Here is a 20377-nt window from a genome sequence, read left to right as displayed (position 1 = left end):
CTGTGTTGTGCTTAGTCACTCAGTCATGTCTGACTCTTTGTGACCCCATGGATTGTAGCCCACCAGGCTTCTCTGTCCATGGGGATTCTCTAGGCAAGAATACTGGAGTGGGTTGCCATGCCTTCCTCCAGGGGATCTTCCCAACCTAGGGAATGAACCCAGGTCTCTTGCATTGCAGGTGGATTCTTTATCATCTGAGCTACCAGGGAAGCCCAAGAATACTGGAGTGGGTAGCCTATTCCCTCTCCAGGGGATCGTCCTGACCCAGGAATTGAACTAGGGTCTCCTGCATTACGGGTGGATTCTTTACCAACTGAGCTACCAGGGAAGTGCCCAAAGCCCTCTGTGCTCTGCTAATTCATTTCTCCCTCCCTCCTAACCTCTAGTAACCACTGATCCTTTTACTGTCTCCTTAGTTTGCCTCTTCCAGAATATCACAGAGCTGGAATCATATAATATGTAACCTTTCAGTAGACTTCTTTCATGTAATCATATGCATTGAAGATTGCTCTGTGTCTTTTCATGACTCCAGAGCTCATTTCTTTTCAGGGCTGAATAATATTCCATTGTCTGGATGTACCATAGTTTGTTTATTTATCCACCTATTGAAAGACAGAGGCTTCCCTGGTGGTTCTGATGGTAAAGAATCTGCCTGAAATCTGGGATACCTGGATTTGATCCCTGGGTTTGGAAGATCCCATGGAGAAGGGAATGGCTACCCACTCCAGTATTCTGGCCTGAAGAATCCCATGGAGTATACAGTCCATGGGTTCGCAAACAGCTGGACATGACTGAGTGACTTTCACACACACTGAAAGACATGTTGGTTGCTTCCAAATTTTGGCAGTGGCAAATAAAACTGCTATAAACATCCACGTGCGGGTTAGTATGGGACTTTAATTGGGCACTGTAGAGTGTGACTGCTGGATCATGTGGTAGGACACTCTGGAAGTTTTGATGAAGGTATAACATTTAATTCATGGGTACCATTGTCAGCCCAGCTGCTCCCATCGGTGGCCACGTCTGCAGAGGCTCAGATGGATGGATAGTGTTTGCAGGACCACGGGGACAAGTGCTGACTTGGCCTGCAGCATTGGATAAGAGCCAAAGGGAATGGCTTTGCTCCCTCTTCTGGAACCAGAGGTGTGGTCTTGCTCCTTCCTGCAACACTGGCTCCCTCCTAAGTGGGGGAGATCATAATGTAGGCCCCTGAGCCATAAGCCCTGGCCCTGGAACCTAGTCTGGGGCCCCAGGATGGCAAAGGCTCAGCATGAATGAGTCACAGGAAGGCCTTCTCTGGGTGTCCCTTTCTCATAAGCACCTCTTCCCTTGGAGGGAAGTCTGTCTGCAGCCCTGCCATCTACCCCAACGGCTCCTGCCCTGGGTTGGACCTGGACCAGCCACAGCCTTTGTCACCTTTTAATCCACGTACCAGAGGAAACTTCCTCAAACTAAGAGCTGAGATGGTCTCTCCTCTGCTCAGAAACCTTCCTTGGCTCCCTGGTGCCTAACCTGCCAGCTAAGTCGCTTCAGTAGTGTCCAACTCTTTGCCACCCTATGGACTCTAGCCCACCAGGATACCCTGTCCATGTGTTTCTCCAGGCAGGAATACTGGAGTGGGTTGCCATTTCCTTCTCCAGGGATCTTCCAGACCCAGGGATTGAACCCGCATCTCTTAGGTCTCCTCTGCTCACTGGAGGGGTCTTTATCGCTAGCGCCACAGAATGCCTAACCTGGTGGTTTTCAAAGTGGTCTGGGGGATCCCAAGTCCCTTTCCAGGGAATTTGCAAGATTCAAATGAATTCTAAATTAATTTAAATACATTATTTGCCTCTTCATTCTCATTCTCTCACAAGTGGGGAGCAGAATTTTCTAGACACTTCATCACATGTGATTTTGAAACAGACCGAAGTCTTCTGAAGTCCAGAAGACTCTTACCACGGACCATGCTGGCTTGGAGAGGAACTGCTTAAAGTCACCCTGAATTGCCCAGCAGAGAGCATGGCTTAGTTAGGTAGTCAATCATCTTTCTTTTAAAAATCCATTTTATTTCTTGCATGAAGATTTCAGCATCCTTTTCAGTTTTTACCACCTACGTTCAGTCTTTTGCATCATTATGATTCTGGTTAAGCACAATTCTAAGATCTATATTTTCACCCAGCTGTAAAGCACAAATATTTCCCAATGTTTTTTTTTTTTTTTCAACATTCAGAAAATAGTGTATTGAATTGTAGTAACAATGAAGTCTCCTAATTTGGGACCTTGGCTTTTCCACTGTGATGAAGTTTATTCTACCCCCATCTCAAGAGCAAATATCTAAAATAAAAGTGTCCATCTGCTGTCAAATATATGGGGAAAAGTATATACTCTCCCATCTTAGTGTAAATAGAAAGATCCGGTTTGGCAAATAAATTTGTGACGTGTTTTTGGAGCCATAAAATGTTCCAAGGCATAGAGCTAATAATTCTGATCCTCAGCTATTATCCTGAGGGAATTGGACAAACATTGGAAATATCCAGCATTTACTTAACTGAATTAAGTCTCCAAAACAGCCTGCACTGGAGTTTGGCACTTGAGTTTGTGGATGACTCAGAGGACACTCTGGTTTTGCCGTCTTTCTTCCTATATATTCCCCTATGGCAGACAGCCTCTCACCCTCTCAAAGTATCCTCCTCTCCCCTGAATCCTCCCTCATAGGGTATCACTGCCTCTAGAAAAACTTCACTCCTTTTTGAGGTCTGGGCAGGGAGCCAGAGCTGGTCCTGGGGGTGCCAGAATCACAGTAGTAGAACATTCTCTCACTTCTCCACCCATCCCCTTCCTTTTCCCTTCATTGTCCACATCTGTTATCTGTGGGGCCCAGTGGCCTTGGCCCCACCACTCCATGTCCTGGCTTCGCTCACCTAGTCAGTTCCGTTCAGTTGCTTAGTTGTGTGCAGCTCTTTGCAACCCCACGGACTGCAACACACCAGGCTCCCTTGTCCATCACCAACTTCCTGAGCTTGCTCAAACTTATGTCCATCGAGTAGGTGATGCCATCAACCATCTCATCGTATGTCATCCCCTTCTCCTCCCACCTTCAATCTTTCCCAGCATCAGGGTCTTTTCCAATGAGTTGGTTCTTCATATCAGGTGGCCAAAGTATTGGAGCTTCAGCTTCAGCATCAGTCCTTCCAATGAATATTCAGGACTGATTTCCTTTAGGATTGACTGGTTTGGTCTCCTTGCAGTCCAAGGGACCCTCAAGAGTCTTCTCCAACACCACAGCCTTCTCCATCACTCAACTAGGGCCAACACAATTGGCCATAGCCCATCACACATGTCCTTGAGTGCCAAGTATCTGGCCCTGGCTACTGGAAAATAATGACAGGTCTCCCACATCCCCCAAATCCTGAGTTGCTAGAATTTTCCTGTTCACCACCCACTTAGCTGTCCTGGAGATGATGTCTGATTGTGTACAGTCAAAAAGAGGTTCATTCACTCATTGATTCATTGAACACTGGTTAGTGCCTGTATTACATCTGGTCCTTTACTGGACACTGGGGTTGCTGAGAAGACAGAGGTACTGGCCCTCAAGGAGTTCACAGGCTTGTGGGGCAGAGATGAATAAGGAAAGTGAGAGAGTGATGTTACCAAATGGAGACATAGTTCACTTCTGACTTTGCTCCTGTCACAAGAACAACTAACAATGATTCAAGAACAAGACACCACTGAGAGGATCCTAGTGAGGCTGAAGCACCCTCCACACCACGGAGAATCAGGGCAGACCACCTTATAAGGGTAAGAAGCAGCTCCACGTAGCCCTCCTCTAGGCCAGCACAGCACCACAGGGAGAGGTCTCCTCTGAGCCTCCAGAGGGAAAAGAGAACCCTGGGGGGAACCAGAGCCTCCTCAGCATTGGGGTCAATTTGGGGGATGTCTTCTTGTTTCACAGCATGGGGACTGCCAGGGAATCTGTGAAGGTTCAACCACTCGGAAACTGACTGCTGGAGAAGGGGGAGGAAGTATTGCATGCCCAATCGCGTCTGAATCTTTGCGATCCCATGGACGGTAGCCCACCAGATTCTTCTGTCCACGGGATTCTCCAGACAAGAACACTGGTGTGGGTTGTCACTTCCTTCTCCAGGGGCTCTTTCCTGGATTGAACCCACATCTCCTATGTCTCCTTTGTTGGCAGTCAGTTTCTTTACCACTGAGCCACCTGGGAAAGGGGGAAGGGGCTTGCAAAAACAGCATGTGGATCTTGGCAGACCAAGTTCATACTTACAACATCCAAGCAGTCATCATAACCAGTGGTCCTGTCCATCTGCAGAACCAAGTTGGGGGTGCACTCTGATGAGGGAACTTGGCCAAGAGCAGTTCTACCTGATTCAAATCCTCAGACAAGGAGTTTTGCTGGTCCTAGAGCTCAGTTTATCCACGTACAGGAAGGGAGGGGAGTCCTAGCCCCACTCGCTGTGGGGAATGTCTTCTGGCCCCATCTGTCCAGAAGGGCTAATGCCAACTCCTGGAAGCTGTGCTGCCCAGCTGGAGCCTAGAGAAGGGCAGGTAGAGCCCAGAGTTTGTAAAGGAAAAGTAGTGACTCTGTTCACTCAGGAAACTTGGGGGTGTGGGTTGGTTTGAATTTAGACAACAAACAAAAAGCTTGACCAGCTTTGGAGCTGCTTCTCCTACTGTACCTGGGCAGTGAATCTAACTGATAGCCCCATTCATTGCTAAACACAGCCTTCAGCCAGTTTAGCTAGGGAATCTACCCAGAGCACACAGGAAGTTGTGTCACCCGTTCAACAGTTCTAAGTACAGGGGTATTTGAAGGGAGCACAGTTCCTGGCTTCCCTTGTTTGCAGAGCAAAACTGATGGCTTCACCTGACCAGGGGACACAGGCTTCCAAACAACAAGCTGTACAGGTACTGGGTCCTGTCCTGCTGCATCTTGTACTATGTACAGTATCAAGTCCTGATCATCTAGTAAGTCTGGCCAGAGAATCCAGGCAACCGTAGAGCCCATCTTACAGCTTCACCAAGATAGGAAATTAAGCCAGCAGTCCTTTACAGCTATCTTCAGGCAGAGGCACATCCCACCCCATCCCCATCCTCAGAGCTCAGTTGACTCACCCCAACCATTAAGCCCAAGGACATCACCAGCACACACACACACCCCAAAAAACAACTGAGCTGACTGGTGAAGAACTGTCTCTGCCAGAGCAAACCTATAAAGTCTGGAAGAGGACTCAAATGTGCAGATTCCAATGTAAGGAATCAAGGATCACACACAGAAAACCAGTGAACTATGATACCATCAAAGGAAACTAATACAGTTCTATAAATGACCCTCAAGAAACGAAGGTCTGTGAACTGTCAGACAAAGAATTCAGAATAAGCCTCTTAAGGATGTTTTATTGTTCAGTTACTCAGTCGTGTTTGACTCTTTGTGACCCCATGGACTGCAGCATGCCAGGCTTCCTTGTCCTTCACCATCTCCTGGAGTTTACTTAAACTCATGTCCACTGAGTCGGTGATGCTATCCAACCATCTCATCCTCTATTATCCCTTTCCCCTCCTGCCTTCAATCTTTTCCAGCATCAGAGTCTTTTCTAATGAGTCTAAGGAAGTTTAGTGAACTATAAGAAAACACAGACAACCAAATGAAATTAAGAAACCAATGCATGAATAAAATGAGAAGTTCAATAAAGAAATTGCAACCATAAACAACAACAACAACAGAAATCCCAGAGTTGAAAATAGAATAATTGAATTGAAAAAAGTCAATGAAAAGTTTCAAAAGTAGATTTAACCATAAGGAAGAAAGAATCAGCAAACAGGAGAATAGGACATTAGCAATTAAGCTAGTCAGAGGAGAAAAAGGAAAAAGAGTGAAGAAATTATTGATCCTTGGGTTGGGAAGATCCCCTGGAGAAGGGAAAGGCTACCCATTCCAGTATTCAGGCCTGGAGAGTTCCATGGACTGTATAGTCCTTGGGGTGGCAAAGAGTCAGACATGACTGAGTGACTTTCACTTTCACTTTCATGGAAATTATGTGACACAATGAAAAGAAATAATATTTTCATTATAGGAATTCCAGAAGGAGAAGAGAAAAAGGACAGAAAGTATATTTAAAGCGATACTAAAACTCCTAAACCTGGGGAAATGGACATCCAGACCCATGAGATCCAAAGAACCCTAAATAGACAGAATCTGAATAGATCTATATGAAGACACTTTATAATTATATCCTCAAAATTCAAAGACAAAGAAAAAATTTTAAGAGCAATAAGAGAAAAAAACCGAAGTTACATACAAGGGAATCCCGTGAGATGACTGGTGGATTTCTCAAAAGAAACCATTCTGACTGAGAGAGAATGAGGTGACATTCAAAATATTGAAAAAAGAACCGTCACCCAAGAATTCTATACCTGGCAAGACTGTCCTTCAGAAACAAACGAGGGATAAAGAAAACAGGAATAAAGTTTCTTGACATGGGTCTTGGTAATGACTTTTGGATGTGATACCTAAAACATAAGCAACAAAGTAAAAAATAAAGAAGGGAACTACATCAAACTAAAAAACTCTTCATAACACCAACAACAGCAAAAACAAACAAACAAAAAAACAGTAAAAGGAAAAGACAAGGCATGCTGTTAAAAAAATATTTACAAACCATATACCTGATAAGGGGTTAATATCTTAAATATATAAAGAATGCAAACAATTCAATAGCAATAAAAGAAAAAACAGCACATGGACGATTTTGTCCACTGCTGTGTCTATAATTACTAGGAGTTTCTTAGCACACAACAGAGGCTCAGTAAATACTTACTGAATGTATACCTGCACGCATGAATGAAAAACCCATTTGAATGGTATACTGCCCAGAATGGTTGTCTAAGCCAACTCAGATATAAAAATTGTGTTCTTATACTGGTTATTCCATACTGACAATAAATGTGTGGTATTTAATGATAAAATATTTTTAGGAAATAATAAAGATGGATCATTTTTTTCAAAACATAGGCTTTTATAATGAGAAGAAAAAAAGAAAAACAACAACACAAGAAATAAAACAAAAAATGGGCAAAAGATCTGAACAGATATTTCTCCAAAGAAGATATGTGAAAGACGAACAGGTACATGAAAAGATGCTCAACATCACTAGCAACTAGGGAAATACAAATTAAAATCACAATGAGATGTCATCTAATGCCTGTTCGAATGACCATCATCAAAATGATGAGATCACAGATGAGGTTGTGGAGAAAGGGGAACCTGTGTGCATTTGGTAAGAATATAAATTGATGTAGCCACTATGGAAAATAGTATGGAAATTCCTCAAATAATTAAAAATAGAACTATCATGTGATCTAGCAGTTCTACTTCTGGGAATAAACCCAAAAGAAATGAAATCACTAACTCAAAAAGATGTCTGCACCCCTGTGTCTATAACAGCATTATTTATAATAGCCAGCACACAGCAACACTTGTGTTCATTGATGGATGAATAAATACATAAGTTATAGTATATATACGCAGTGGAATATCATTTAGTCGTTAAAAACGAGGAAATCCTATTACCTGTGACAACATGGTTGGACCTTGAAGCATTATGACAAGTGAAATAAGTTAGAGAAAGACCTATACTATGCGATCTCACTTATGTGTGGAATCTGACAAACAAAAACACTGAACTCATAGAAAAACAGATCAGACTTATGAATATCAAAGGAGGAGGGTGAAGGAGAGGCAACTGGAAGAAGATGGCCCAAAGACAGGAACTTCCAGTTCTAAAATAAATAAGCACTAGGAATGTATTATACAACATGGTGACTATACCTAACAATGATGTATGATACGTAGGAAAGTTGTTAAGACAACAGATCCTAAGAGTTCTTATCACAAGGAAAATTTTTTCTTTTTTTCTTCTTTTCTTTTTATTGTATATGTATGAGAAGATGAATGTTAGCTGAACTTTTTGTCATAATCATTTCATAACACACACAAATCAAACTGTGGCCTTCAACTTATTTCAGCTGAATGTCAATTACTTCTCAATAAAAATGGAAAAAGGATTTTAAAAGTGTAATGAGATACTCATACTCATATGTAATAACGAGAGCTGACGCTTCCTGAACCCTCTGTCTGTATTGGACAGTAATGACAAGGTAGCTTGTTTAGACCCCCCAGCTGGAAAACACGGTCTCTTATTTTGGGAAACATTGAGGAGTGGCCCCCATTCAGCTGGGACACAACTCCTAAGCAGAGCTGTGGGGCTGAGGAGGATCGAGAAGGTGGAGGGGGAGAAGAAATGGTGGATGGAATAGTGTGCACAGGGTCAAGTGGGTGGCTGCCCAAAAGAAGTCTTGAATTTTGAAACGTTCTTCTATATTTTTTGTGGAAGTTGAAATAGTCACAAAATAGTCACAGAGGAAAACTCTGATCCATCTTCCGTGGCCAACAGGGGAAGAACCAGCTGCGGAGACTGACATCAGATGGAATCTAGTTTTGCCTCTGACCAGCTGTGTGGCCCTGGAGAAGTCACTTTACTTCTCTGAGACTCAGTTGCCACATCTACTCCAAGAACCATTCACTGCATCACTCAGTAGATATCAGAATCTAATGAGATACAGTGTATAAAGATTAAATGTGTGGTTTCTCAACATTGTTTGACAGTAATTCCAGTGGGTAGAGCCTGACTTGTGCTCACTAGTGTCAGACCCTGGAAAAGCACTTTCCACTCATTGACTCATTTAAACCTCACGACAGCACAATAAGGGAGGTTTTATTGTTAATTCTTTTTGGCAGGTGAGAGAACTGTGGTTCCAAGAGTAACTTGCTTGAGATTACACAGCTAGCAAGGGGCAGAGGCCAGGTAAGCCAAGTTCAGCTCTGTCCAACCCCTCACCCTATGCCTTGTCAGCAGCCCTGGCACAGCCTGAACTAAGGTCCGCTTTGCAGAGCTAAGGAGAGATGGTTGAAGTCTCCCGTAGGCAGCCCCAGGGGCTCAAGGGCCCCCCAAGGTGATTTGACCTTGTGAGGCAGCCTTCATCGGGTAGAAAGCTCTTGGGTGGAGTAAGCGCTCTTGCAGGCCTCTGTGTGACCCTGGCCTCTCATAACCCGAGTCTCACAAGAGGATGACGGTGGTTCTTCCCTCACAGAATTGCACACAAAGCACTGAGATGGCTGCTTAGCCAAATGGGCAAAGATTCCCTGGGCCTTTTGGCAGGAAAGTCAGGGGCCCTCCTGGATAAGAGAGGCTGCGGGGACCCTGAGGTGATAGCCTGGATCACTCCTCCAAAGAGGTGATGCAGCATGGAGTAAGGGATGTGGTCCTCTCTCTTCCAGGGCAAAGGGGAAACTGAGGGCTTCCATGTTAGGGAGGAAGAGTGGACTCAAGAGGACCTCATCAGTCCTGCTCAGAAGAGAGCAGGGCCAGGATGATGGGACCTGCTGGGGGCAGGAGAGAGGTGGCTGAGTACTGAGAACCAGGGTGTCACCTCTCTGAGCAAGTGTTCCCAGGGACATGGGTTAAAATTCTAGCCCTGCCACTTGCCACCCTGTAACCTTGATGAATCACTTGTCTTCTGTGAGCCTCAGTTTCCTCATCTGTACAATCAGGGCAAGAGCAATGTCTCCTGGCAGAAGGGTGCTGTGAGGAGGTCATGAGGTCAGGTCTGCTGGGGAAGGCAGCCCTCCATCATGGTGGTGCTGTAGGGAAGCAGAGCGAGGCTGTCTCTACGATACCTCAGGTCACTTTCTTGCCCATCCTGGGCCTCAGTTTTCCTGCTTGTAAGACAAGGAGGTGAGGCTGGATAATCCCCAAACTCCCTTTTAGCTTCAGATCCAGGTCTCTGCTTACCTGGTTGCACATATCCCACATCCCCCAAAATCCCAATGGAAGAATGCAACGGACCATACAGGAGGTGCTGAAAAGGCTTTTTATTGCTGGGGGTGGAGGGTGATGAGCATAGGGTGTCCTGACTATGAGCATGAGTATCCGAGAGTGTCCTTTGACTGGGCTCAGTTGTCATTCCTGGGGGATGGTGGCAGCACCGCCTGTCCCAGAGGGAGACGGTACAGAGATTCAGTCTAGTCCTGGAACCAATCTGGAAAGAGACCCTCGTGCGAGGCATGGACACCCTTGGGACCCTTTCCTGCTGCTGCATTCAGCATGCACAGCTCCCAGAGTACTTCCCCACAAACCCTGTGAGCTCTGAGGCTTGGGGAGGGCCTGGCACCTGTGGTTTGGGGTCTTTCTCTGGCACCTGGCACTGACCCCCCTCATCCCCTCACCCTCCCACCCCCATCACCTTAGCAACAATGGCCAATGTAAAAAGACTGATCAAGGCCCAGAGGAGCCAGGGTTCAGGGCTCAGTGTATGATCAGGATCAGGATCAGACTGAGATGCGATCTGGTCTCTATCTGTGACCAGTGTCAGGGCTCAGTCAACTGCTGGAGTCAAAGCTCAGTCTGGCTGTTCCGGGCTCAGTCAGGGAGCAGAATCAAGCACAATTTGTGTGTCTGATTTAGGGTCAGGAGTTGGTCTGTGACCGAGATCAGGGCTGAGTCTACCACTAGAGAAAGAAGAGAAGCCAAGCTTGTTTCTGCTTCTCCACAGGCCCCTGTGGGGGGTCTCATCCTCTCTCAGCCCAAGGCCCTGGGCCCAGCCCTCACCAGCAGGCGGGCATCCCAGCGGTTTCCTCATCTGCTGCCTTCAGGTTCCTGTTGGGTGGTGTCCTGAGACTCGCCTGAGGGAACACAATTAGTAGCAGTTCTCAGGCTCCAGCACTGGAAAGCCGAATACAAATTAGACACCAGTAACTGCCACCCTCCAGCAGGTCAGACTTGACAGCCACGGGACCTCTTGTGTGTCACTCCATCTATCTGTGCCTCAGCTAGTTCATCTGTAAAATGGGTATGATGACACTACCCATCCCCACAGGGTCGTTGCAAGGATCCAATGAGATAGTATATAAGAAGCACAGATCGATGGCCCAACGAACTGTGTTTGTGGCTATTTTCTAAAAAAACTGCCTCCAGGACCCTGATGCTTCACTCATCCCATTTCTGTTGCCCACAGCCCCAGCAACCCCACCAATGCCAGAGACCCAGGTCAAGGCTGGGGGTGAAACCACACCTCCTCATAAGAAGGGAAATAGAAGGGGCGGTGCTTATCATCAATGCCTACTGGATATTAGGCTTTTCCTGCTTTTTCTTTAAATCCATTCATCAGCTAAGCCATGTTTACAATCTCCTTTCACCTGGGAGGAACCTGAGGCTCAGAGAGGCGGAACCAGTTGACTAGGACTGCACAGTTGCTAAGTAGCAGATCCAGGGTTTGAATCCAGATCTGGCCTGTCCTCTTTATCACATCATTCTGGGCATCAGGTTCTGCCAGTGGGACAAAGGAGGGCAGTAAAGGCTCTCAAAGGCTGACAGAGACCCTCAGTCCGCAGGGACCCCTCCAACCACACTCTCCTGACTTGCTCAGGATGAAGGGTCCTCAGCTTCTCCAGGATCCCCTGACCAGACCTGCTGGTGCTATAAGCATAAAGCAGCATACCATCCCCGGGGAGGCTGCAGAGGGAGCCCCCTCCCCACTTCCCCAGGCTGTGACTTACCAATGAGTTTCTCAACACACTCTGCATCCAGGCTTTCAAGGAGCTCGCGGAATCGTGGGCACAGCTGAGGGTCATACAGAGCCAGCAAAAGAGAGAGAGACACATGCAGAGAGAATTGGAAAGAGGGAAGGAAAGAAAGAAGCCAGGAGGTGAGGAGGGAGAGGAGATATGGGAGAAGGAAGAGGACTGGTTATTACCTGCTACGAGCACCCTGCCTGCCACCCACAGAGATGCTCACTACTTGGGGCCTCAGAACTTCTGACCCTTAGGATTCTAGAACAGTGGAAACCTAGAAGGCCCATATCTGAGATCCAGAGGACACTAGAACCCTAAAAACCTCAGAACACTATAATCCCAGTACCTTAAGTATCTAGACTGTAAGCATCCTATATCCCTGTGCTTTTAGAAACCTTGTCCTTTGGACTCTGAAACCTCAAGGGTCAAATGGGGCCCTGGGAACCATAGAGAAGTGTTTCTCACAATTTTGTGTGCATACAATTCCTCGAGGATCTCTTTAAAAGGCAACTTAATGAGCAGCAGGTCTGGAGTGGGACCTAAGGGTCTGCATTCTAAAAAATGCCCAGGGAAGGTCAGTGCTGCTGGTCTGACAACCATAGTTTTAGCAGTGACCCTCCAGTTCAGTAAATCTCAGGGCCTCCTGGAGGATTTGAAAAAGAAAACAAAAAAAACAAAAAACCCAGATTGCAAGCCCCCTTCCAGAGTGACTAATTTAGAATCTTTGGAATTTAGGGCGCATGGTACATATGATTTTGTATATGATACATAGGAATCTGACCTGTGGCACGTACAGATTTTGTATTTAAATAAATTAAATAAAGTTGTACTGAAATAAGAAAAATATTAGCTAAAAGGCCTATTGGCAGTCCATGGGTATGGCAAATGGTTCAAGTGTGGGACCCAGTGATTTCAGCTCATGTTGGGCCCCTCTTCTCCTCCCCAGGCCAGGCTGAGTGAAGCAGGGTGGGGCGGGGGGAGTAGCAACTGACAACTCAAAGGGAAGTTGTCCCCTCAGAAAGGAAGGTGCCCAGAGAGTACAGCCCACCCATGGAATATCACACCTGCCCCCACCAGGTGTGACTCTATACCCCCAGGAGTGGGTGACTTACCTCGCCCTCCACTACAGAGGACACCACCCTTCTCGCAAGGTTGACTCCAATGTCCACGACATCGTTGAGCAGTCCAAAGCGGCTGGAGAAGAGAGGAAATTGATAAAGGTCAGTGAAGTTGGCAGAGCGGCCAAGAAGGAGCAGTGGGAAAGAGGGTGGAATATGGTGGAGCTCCTTGAAATCAGGTGACTTGAGCCTCTACCCAGGGGGATCATCACTTAGAACCCCATGGTTGACCAGCAGCTCACCCCAGTAGCTCATGAGCATCTCATCACAATCCTGAGAGCTCATCCATCCATCCATCCATTCTTTATCCATCCATCCATCTAGCCATCCATTCATTTATTCATCAGTACATATTTATAAAACACCAACTATATGCTGGGAACCAAGCCTGACTAGAACCAATACCAGACCACCTGACCGGCCTCTTGAGAAACCTATATGCAGGTCAGGAAGCAACAGTTAGAACTGGACATGGAACAACAGACTGGTTCCAAATAGGAAAAGGAGTACGTCAAGGCTGTATATTGTCACCCTGCTTATTTAACTTATATGCAGAGTACATCATAAGAAATGCTGGGATGGAGGAAGCACAGGCTGGAATCAAGATTGCTGGAAGAAATATCAGTAACCTCAGATATGCAGATGACACCACTCTTATGGCAGAAAGTGAAGAAGAACTAAAGAGCCTCTTGATGAAAGTGAAAGAGGAGAGTGAAAAAGTTGGCTTAAAACTCAACATTCAGAAAACGAAGATCATGGCATCTGGTCCCATCACTTCATGGGAAATAGATGGGGAAACAGTGGAAACAGTGTCAGACTTTATTTTGGGGGGGCTCCAAAATCACTGCAGATGGTGACTGCAGCCATGAAATTAAAAGATGCTTACTCCTTGGAAGGCAAGTTATGACCAACCTAGATAGCATATTCAAAAGCAGAGACATTACTTTGCCAACAAAGGTCTGTCTAGTCAAGGCTATGGTTTTTCCTGTGGTCATGTATGGATGTGAGAGTTGGACTGTGAAGAAAGCTGAGCACTGAAGAATTGATGCTTTTGAAGTGTGGTGTTGGAGAAGACTCTTGAGAGTCCCTTGGATTGCAAGGAGATCCAACCAGTCCATCCTAAAGGAGATCAGTCCTGGGTGTTCATTGGAAGGACTGATGCTGAAGCTGAAACTCCAATACTTTGGTCACCTTATGTGAAGAGTTGACTCATTGGAAAAGACCCTGATGCTGGGAGGGGTTGGGGGCAGAAGGAGAAGGGGATGACAGAGGATGAGATGGCTGGATGGCATCACCGACTCGATGGACATGAGTTGGGTAAACTCTGGTAGTTGGTGATGGACAGGGAGGCTTGGTGTGCTGTGATTCATAGGGTCGCAAAGAGTCAGACACGACTGAGCTACTGAACTGAACTGAGCAGGGTTTACTCTTCTTGCCTGCTCCTAACTAGAGGCAAGAAGGTAAACACAATATATTATTATTGTTATTATCATTATTTGAGGGACATTATATAATAAGAGAAGGGTCAGTTCTTCAAGTAGATGTAACAATGCTAAATGTGCATGCAACAGAGTTTCAAAAACCTTGAAGCAAAAACAAATAAAGATGAAAGGTGAAATACACAAATTCACAGCTATGGTTTGAGAGGTCAACACTCCCGTGTTGGTAATGGGAAGACCCGAGAGACAGAAAATAAGGATAGATATTACTATTACTGAAAGCTTAGTATGTGCTTGGCCAAATATTCTCCGAGTATGCTATGTATTTTCTCATTTGGTCAACATAGTAACCTATGAGTTAGGTAATGTTACCAACCTTAGTTTAAAGATGTGATAGCTAAAGCTTCTATAGGCTAAATTGATTACAAAGACCCAAGTGAGTAGCAAAGCTAGCTTGACTCCAGAGTCTGAACTTTTTTTTTTTTTTTTTAACAATACTCTGCTCCCTCCCAGGTAAGGAATAGGGCTGAAACTATGGGTCCCAGCTCCTCTGGAATTCCTTGCTCTGCTGAGATGTGTTGGGCTGACCTGTGCAGCACCGTGAGTGAGATGCTTTCTGGGTTGTTGGTGCATTCTCCCACGACCACCTGGGGGTCTTCAGTATCAGTTTCAATGCTGACAGTAGTTTGGAGGTCCACATTGAGGTCCAGGTCGACAATCTCACCCAAAAAAGGCCTACAGGGAATAAGATTCACAGTGAACAGAGGTGGAGAAGTCTCTTCATGTTGCTCACATGAGTCTCTCTAGATGGCCATTGCATGGGATATCTATGGATATAGTCAATAGTGTGTAAATTTTTTATGAAATCTACATTCTTACATTAGGTAATACTTTTCTGGCCCCATGGGTTTGGCTCGTATGAAATTTTTATGCAGTATCACACCGATAAAATAAAAATAATAGTTAACATTTCTTGAGCACAAACTGTGTTAAGTATTTCACAAAGTTTTTTACTTGAATTAAGTGATTTAATCTTGACAGCAGTACCATGAGGGAAAAATACTATCCTTATCTCTATTTTCAGACTGAGGAAATGTTTGGTATAGAGATGTTAAGTAACTATCCCAAGATCTCACATCCAATGAATGATGAAATTGCAGTACACTTAATTTATAAAGACTCTTCTACACATCTGCATTTTCCTTTCTCTTTGTATTTAAAAAGTAATTAAAATACTTAGAAATTATTGTTTCTAATATAACTTATATAATTAATGAATTAATAAAATTCCTAATATAATTATAGTTTCCATATAATTTCACATGCCCTTCATTACATACTGTACACTACTATATGGCCATACTGGTCACTGCTACTTAAAGAGAATCTTGAGAGATAAAATGATGCTGGAAGAAACTTTGCCTAAGAGTTATAAATGTTCATGTCTTCTCAATTTTCAGCTATTATGATTAGATAAGTTTTATGATTTTCGAAATATATTTCATGGAGGATTTTTTAAAAAAGAGATTTGGTTCTGGGCAGTGTTTCTTAGAACATGTTAAAGGTTAGGATTTAGGAGTTGCAAAGGCCTCCTTATTTTACTGATTGGGAGACCAAGGCAGCAGGGTGGAAAAGTGCCTGATTCCAGATTGGAGACCTATTGGCCATACCTCACTGCCTCTCCCAACCCTCAGATTCCAAGGCTACTCACAGGCTCACAGTGACGTCAGCAGTGATGGGGATCAACACGTTAGCACTGTTTTCAGAAGTCGCTTCGAATGTGATATCCGGGACCTGGACGTTCCTGATTCTCACCCTGTGTAAAAACCACAGTTCACACCTGTCACTCCTGACAGCCATTGCTTGGCTCTTCTCTGTGCCAGCTTTGTGCTGAGTTTTGAGCCTCATGGACTTTGCCTGCTTTGGTCTTCATGAGAGCCCTGCTCAGAGGCTGAATTCTCTCCATTGGATGGCGTGGCAGACTGAGGATCGGACAGCTGTGATTTCCTCAAGAGGCCAAGGGTGAATATGTGCCAGAGCCAGTATTTGCTTTTTCGTTTTTCTTTTTAGTTGAAGTATAGTTGCTCTACAATGTTGTGTTAGTTTCAGGTGGGCAGCAGAGTGATTCAGGTAGAGATATGTATATTTATAGAGGTATCTTTATTTCAGATTCTTCTACCTCATAGGCTATTACAGAATATTGAGTATAGTTCCCTGTGCTATATAGTAGATCCTTGTTGGTTGTTTTGTGTCTGTGTGTATGTATACATATATAGTTTGTATATGTTAATGCCTGGAGTAGGAAATGGCAGCCCATTCCAGTATTCTTGCCTGCACAGTCCCATGGACAGAGGAGCCTGGCGGGCTATGGTCCACAGGGTTGTAAGGAGTTGGACATGACTGAAGCAACTTAGCAATGTTAATGCCAAACTCCTAATTTCTCCCCCACATTGCTTTCCCTTCTGGTAACCATGAGTTTGTTTTTATGCTCACGAATCTGTTTTGTATAAGATCTTTTGTATCATATTTTAGATTCCACATATAAGTGGTATCATATGGTACTTGTTTGTCCTCTGTCTGACTTACTTCATTTAGTATAATAACCTCTGTGTCCATCCTTTTGTTGCTGCAGACAGCATTATTTCATTCTTTTTATGCAGAGACAGATTTTGAACCCAGAACTGCCTGACTCCAAGATGTTATGTGTGGAGCCACCTATGTGGTGTGAATTCTAGTTTTCTCTCTCCTGAGGCCATTCAGACTTTTATACTCAGCTATATTCAGAGAAGAAAAGTCTTATTCCTTAGAAAAGGGACTTTAGGCATCAGCAAACAGATAGAGGTGAGGAAGAAGAGAATCTTCATTGTGACCCTGAAATCACAGAATGAGAAGGTCCAGACCCATGAGATGCTCACAGGCCCTGCAGCCCTGACTCTAATTTCCCCAAGATCTGGCAGAGCTGGCCTCAGACCGCTTCTGCTCTGCAAAAACACACAAGGTTTATTCATCTTTCTTTCTTTTATATTAAACTTACCTCCCCAAAGATATGTATTCTCTTTTCTGGGAACAAAGATCTCCAAGATGAAGCATCAACTCACCCTGTAAGCCTGCTCACTACTTGAAAAATTCTAGAAATGAGTTGTTCCAAGAAATTCTCAGTTTCCTGTTGCTCCACAACCTCGTCTGAACACCTGGATTCCAATTCAGTCTTCAAATTCTGAAAGATAACTGCAAAAACAATCTCCGTTTAGTGTGGTACACAACTTAAGAAGCAGCTCCTAGGCACCAGGTACTAATGAGACTACTTTCCTAGGTTATTTTATTTCATCTTATAACACCTTCATAAAGTAGGTATTACTATTATCTGTGCTTTCAGATGAGGAAATAAAGGATCAAAAGATTAAGAAATGGGCCAAAGTCACACAGCTAGGAGACCTTGTTCCTAGTATGCTGCCTTCATGCTAATATATGCTCATCATTTCAACAAAGCAATCAATCCACTATTGAGCAGGCAATAGATATTGATTGTACATCAGATTCTAGTAGTGAAGATTAAGGAGATGCTCATACAAACTGAGAATAAAATAAGAAATGGAAAATGTAGAATCAAAGAAAAAACATGGCTCCAAATTATTAAAGTGGCAAGTAGGAGCCCTAGATAAGAGGCCTAGAAAGCAGTGATTCATTCAGGAGCAGGAGGACAGAGAGTCCTAACAGAGGGTCTTTCAGAGAAAAGAGGGATTTGATAGAGGAAGTGGCATGGCAGATGTAGAATGGCAGTTGAAAAGAGTTCAGAATATACATATAGAAAAGAATTCAAATGAGAAACAGGAAGGCAGCAACGAGCTCAGAAAAAACCACACAAAAGGCTACAGGAAAGGATATGTAATCAGAGTACTCCAGATTGGCTCTGCAATGGACAATATCTACCTAATTATAATGATGGAAACAGAGGCGGAAACTCCGTCTGGTCCTATCGATAATCCAGACACTTCTGCTTCTGAGCTCAGTTTTGTCAGCACTGAAACTGGAAAGTGGGTCCCTCCTATATCTTTGACATTTGCCCAAGCCCTGGCAAGGTTTGAAAGGCCATCATATACAGAAATTAGTTTCTCCTACAAAGAATGTTTCTCAGGGTAATGTTTCCAGAAATTGAAAAGAAGGCCAAGTTCTTTCAAGAAATCAGAATTACAAGGACGTATGATTAACTAGATAGGTAGGTAATTTTAAAGCTACCTAGGCTAGGTAGGCAGAGAAGGTGATGGCACCCCACTGCAGTACTCTTGCCTGGAAAATCCCATGGATGGAGGAGCCTGGTAGGCTGCAGTCCATGGGGTCGCTGAGAGTCAGGACAGGACTGAGCGACTTCACTTTCACTTTTCACTTTCCTGCATTGGAGAAGGAAATGGCAACCCACTCCAGTGTTCTTGCCTGGAGAGTCCCAGGGACTGGGGAGCCTGGTGGGCTGCTGCCTATGGGGTTGCACAGAGTCGGACACGACTGAAGCGACTTAGCAGCAGCAGCAGCAGGCTAGGTAGAAATTCCTTTCCAGTTAATTAATACAAAGTACTAAGAAAATTGAATAGCCCAGCAAAAGAATATGCTACAAATATAAATAAAATATTTAAGTTAAATATGTAAATGACTAATAAAATATGAAAAATACGAGTGAATTCTTTCATAATTAGAGAAAAGCTAAGTGACATGAATTATAACCTTTCATCTGTGAGATTGGCAAAAAATTCAGTTGTCCAAAACAGTGCTGTCAGGGAAGTGGAAAAAAAGGTAATCTCATAGTTTGGAGAAAATATTACCATAGGGTATTATTTGTCAATATCTACTGTAATTTAAAATATGCATACTTTTGAACTTTTGAAATGTCACTTTGAGGAATTTATCCTACGAATATATTAGCAATGTTTACCATGATTTAAGATGTAAAGTGATATTCAGTTAAGTGTTGCTTGTTTCTAGAAAAATAATAAATGGTGACCCAGGAACCAATTAGTCACCTCTCTTAATAAACAACCCATAAAGAGGCCCCGCTACAGCCTCTGGTGATACAGGCAGAGTATTTAGCAGGAAGCTCCCAGGCACCACTGAGCGTCCTTGTTGTTAACTCACTTTCAATTGTACTGTCAAAGGTGTCAAGTCCTCTCTCAAGACCAGATTTCAGCTTCCTCAGAACATCGTTGCCACGAATGTCAGGAAGAGACGCTGAGGTCCCGGCGAGCAGGCCGCACAAGAGAACAAGTTTCCAAAGCTGAACCATCTTGTCCTGACACCTGGACAGTCATGGGAGGAACAGGAGTGAGAATTATCCATAGGGAAAAGGGATCTTGGATGAGCACCTATCACTCTGACACTCAGCGGTGCTTGACGATAGACGTGGTTATCTCCTCTCTTTCAGATGGGCAGCCCAGGTCAGGAAGTTAGAGCAACTTGCCCAGAGAAAAACAACCAGTGAAAGAAGGAGAAACTATTTGAAAAGTCCTGCCTGACTCCAGGTCAGAGCTCTTTACCACATGCTGGCTTCTCTGCCTGGAACATTTCTCTCTTCTTTTCATTTTTACCTGAGTCACTTCCTACTGACTCTGCAAATTCAGTAAGATATCATGTCCTCTAGGAAGATCACTCTAGACTCTCCCCAGCGTCTAGGTTAGGGGGCCCCACTCCACCATCTTGCTGCCTTCATTGTATGACCACAGTCCTGGGTACCAGTTAGGGAAGACTTGGCTGCCTTTCCCATCAGGCTGTGCACAGCTTAGAGGAGGGATTGTGACTTATCTCACTATTGAATTCATCACACATAGTAAAAACCCTGCTCCTCGCTCAGTACAACAAAATAAAGTTTGCTGAATAAAAGTATGAACAAATAAATGGGCACCACATCATGACCCTGCTTTGCTTGTCAGTTTGGCACTTCTCCTAATTGAATCTATTTCTTAATTTGCTCTAATCAAGATAGAAGCTAACTGAATTAGACCAATCCCTCTGCCTCCAGCCCCAAAGCCTTCTGAAGGCCTTAGGTGGGGTGACATTAGGTGGAAAGCCCGTCAGTCACAGGTTTGGAGGAAAATACTTACGAAGTCCTTGCTCGCCTGCACAGCCTCCTGAATTCCGCTGGGTGCTGATGGCCCTTATATCCTCTGGATGGCGATGGGCAGGGAGGCTGACCCCGGAAACAAGCC

The 20377-nt window shown here is 44.5% G+C and overlaps 1 protein-coding gene across 3 annotated transcripts; it reads right to left on the bottom strand.

Moving 5' to 3' along the window:
• Nucleotides 1–9916: 9916 nt before the first annotated feature.
• Nucleotides 9917–20377, bottom strand: BPIFA2B (BPI fold containing family A, member 2B). 3 transcript variants are annotated; one of them, XM_010811369.4, is made up of 9 exons: nt 20273–20377; nt 19311–19471; nt 17285–17414; nt 15898–16002; nt 14775–14921; nt 12742–12823; nt 11615–11678; nt 10668–10741; nt 9917–10098 (listed from the first exon to the last, which is right to left on the bottom strand). In XM_010811369.4, the coding sequence occupies exons 2-8, from the start codon at nt 19456–19458 to the stop codon at nt 10695–10697; spliced, it is 723 nt and encodes a 240-aa protein (XP_010809671.1). In that variant the 5' UTR covers nt 19459–19471; nt 20273–20377; the 3' UTR covers nt 9917–10098; nt 10668–10694.

Source organism: Bos taurus, chromosome 13 (assembly GCF_002263795.3).
Source record: "Bos taurus isolate L1 Dominette 01449 registration number 42190680 breed Hereford chromosome 13, ARS-UCD2.0, whole genome shotgun sequence".
NCBI classification, from domain to species: Eukaryota; Metazoa; Chordata; class Mammalia; order Artiodactyla; family Bovidae; genus Bos; species Bos taurus.
This window is presented reverse-complemented; position numbering and strand designations above follow the sequence as displayed.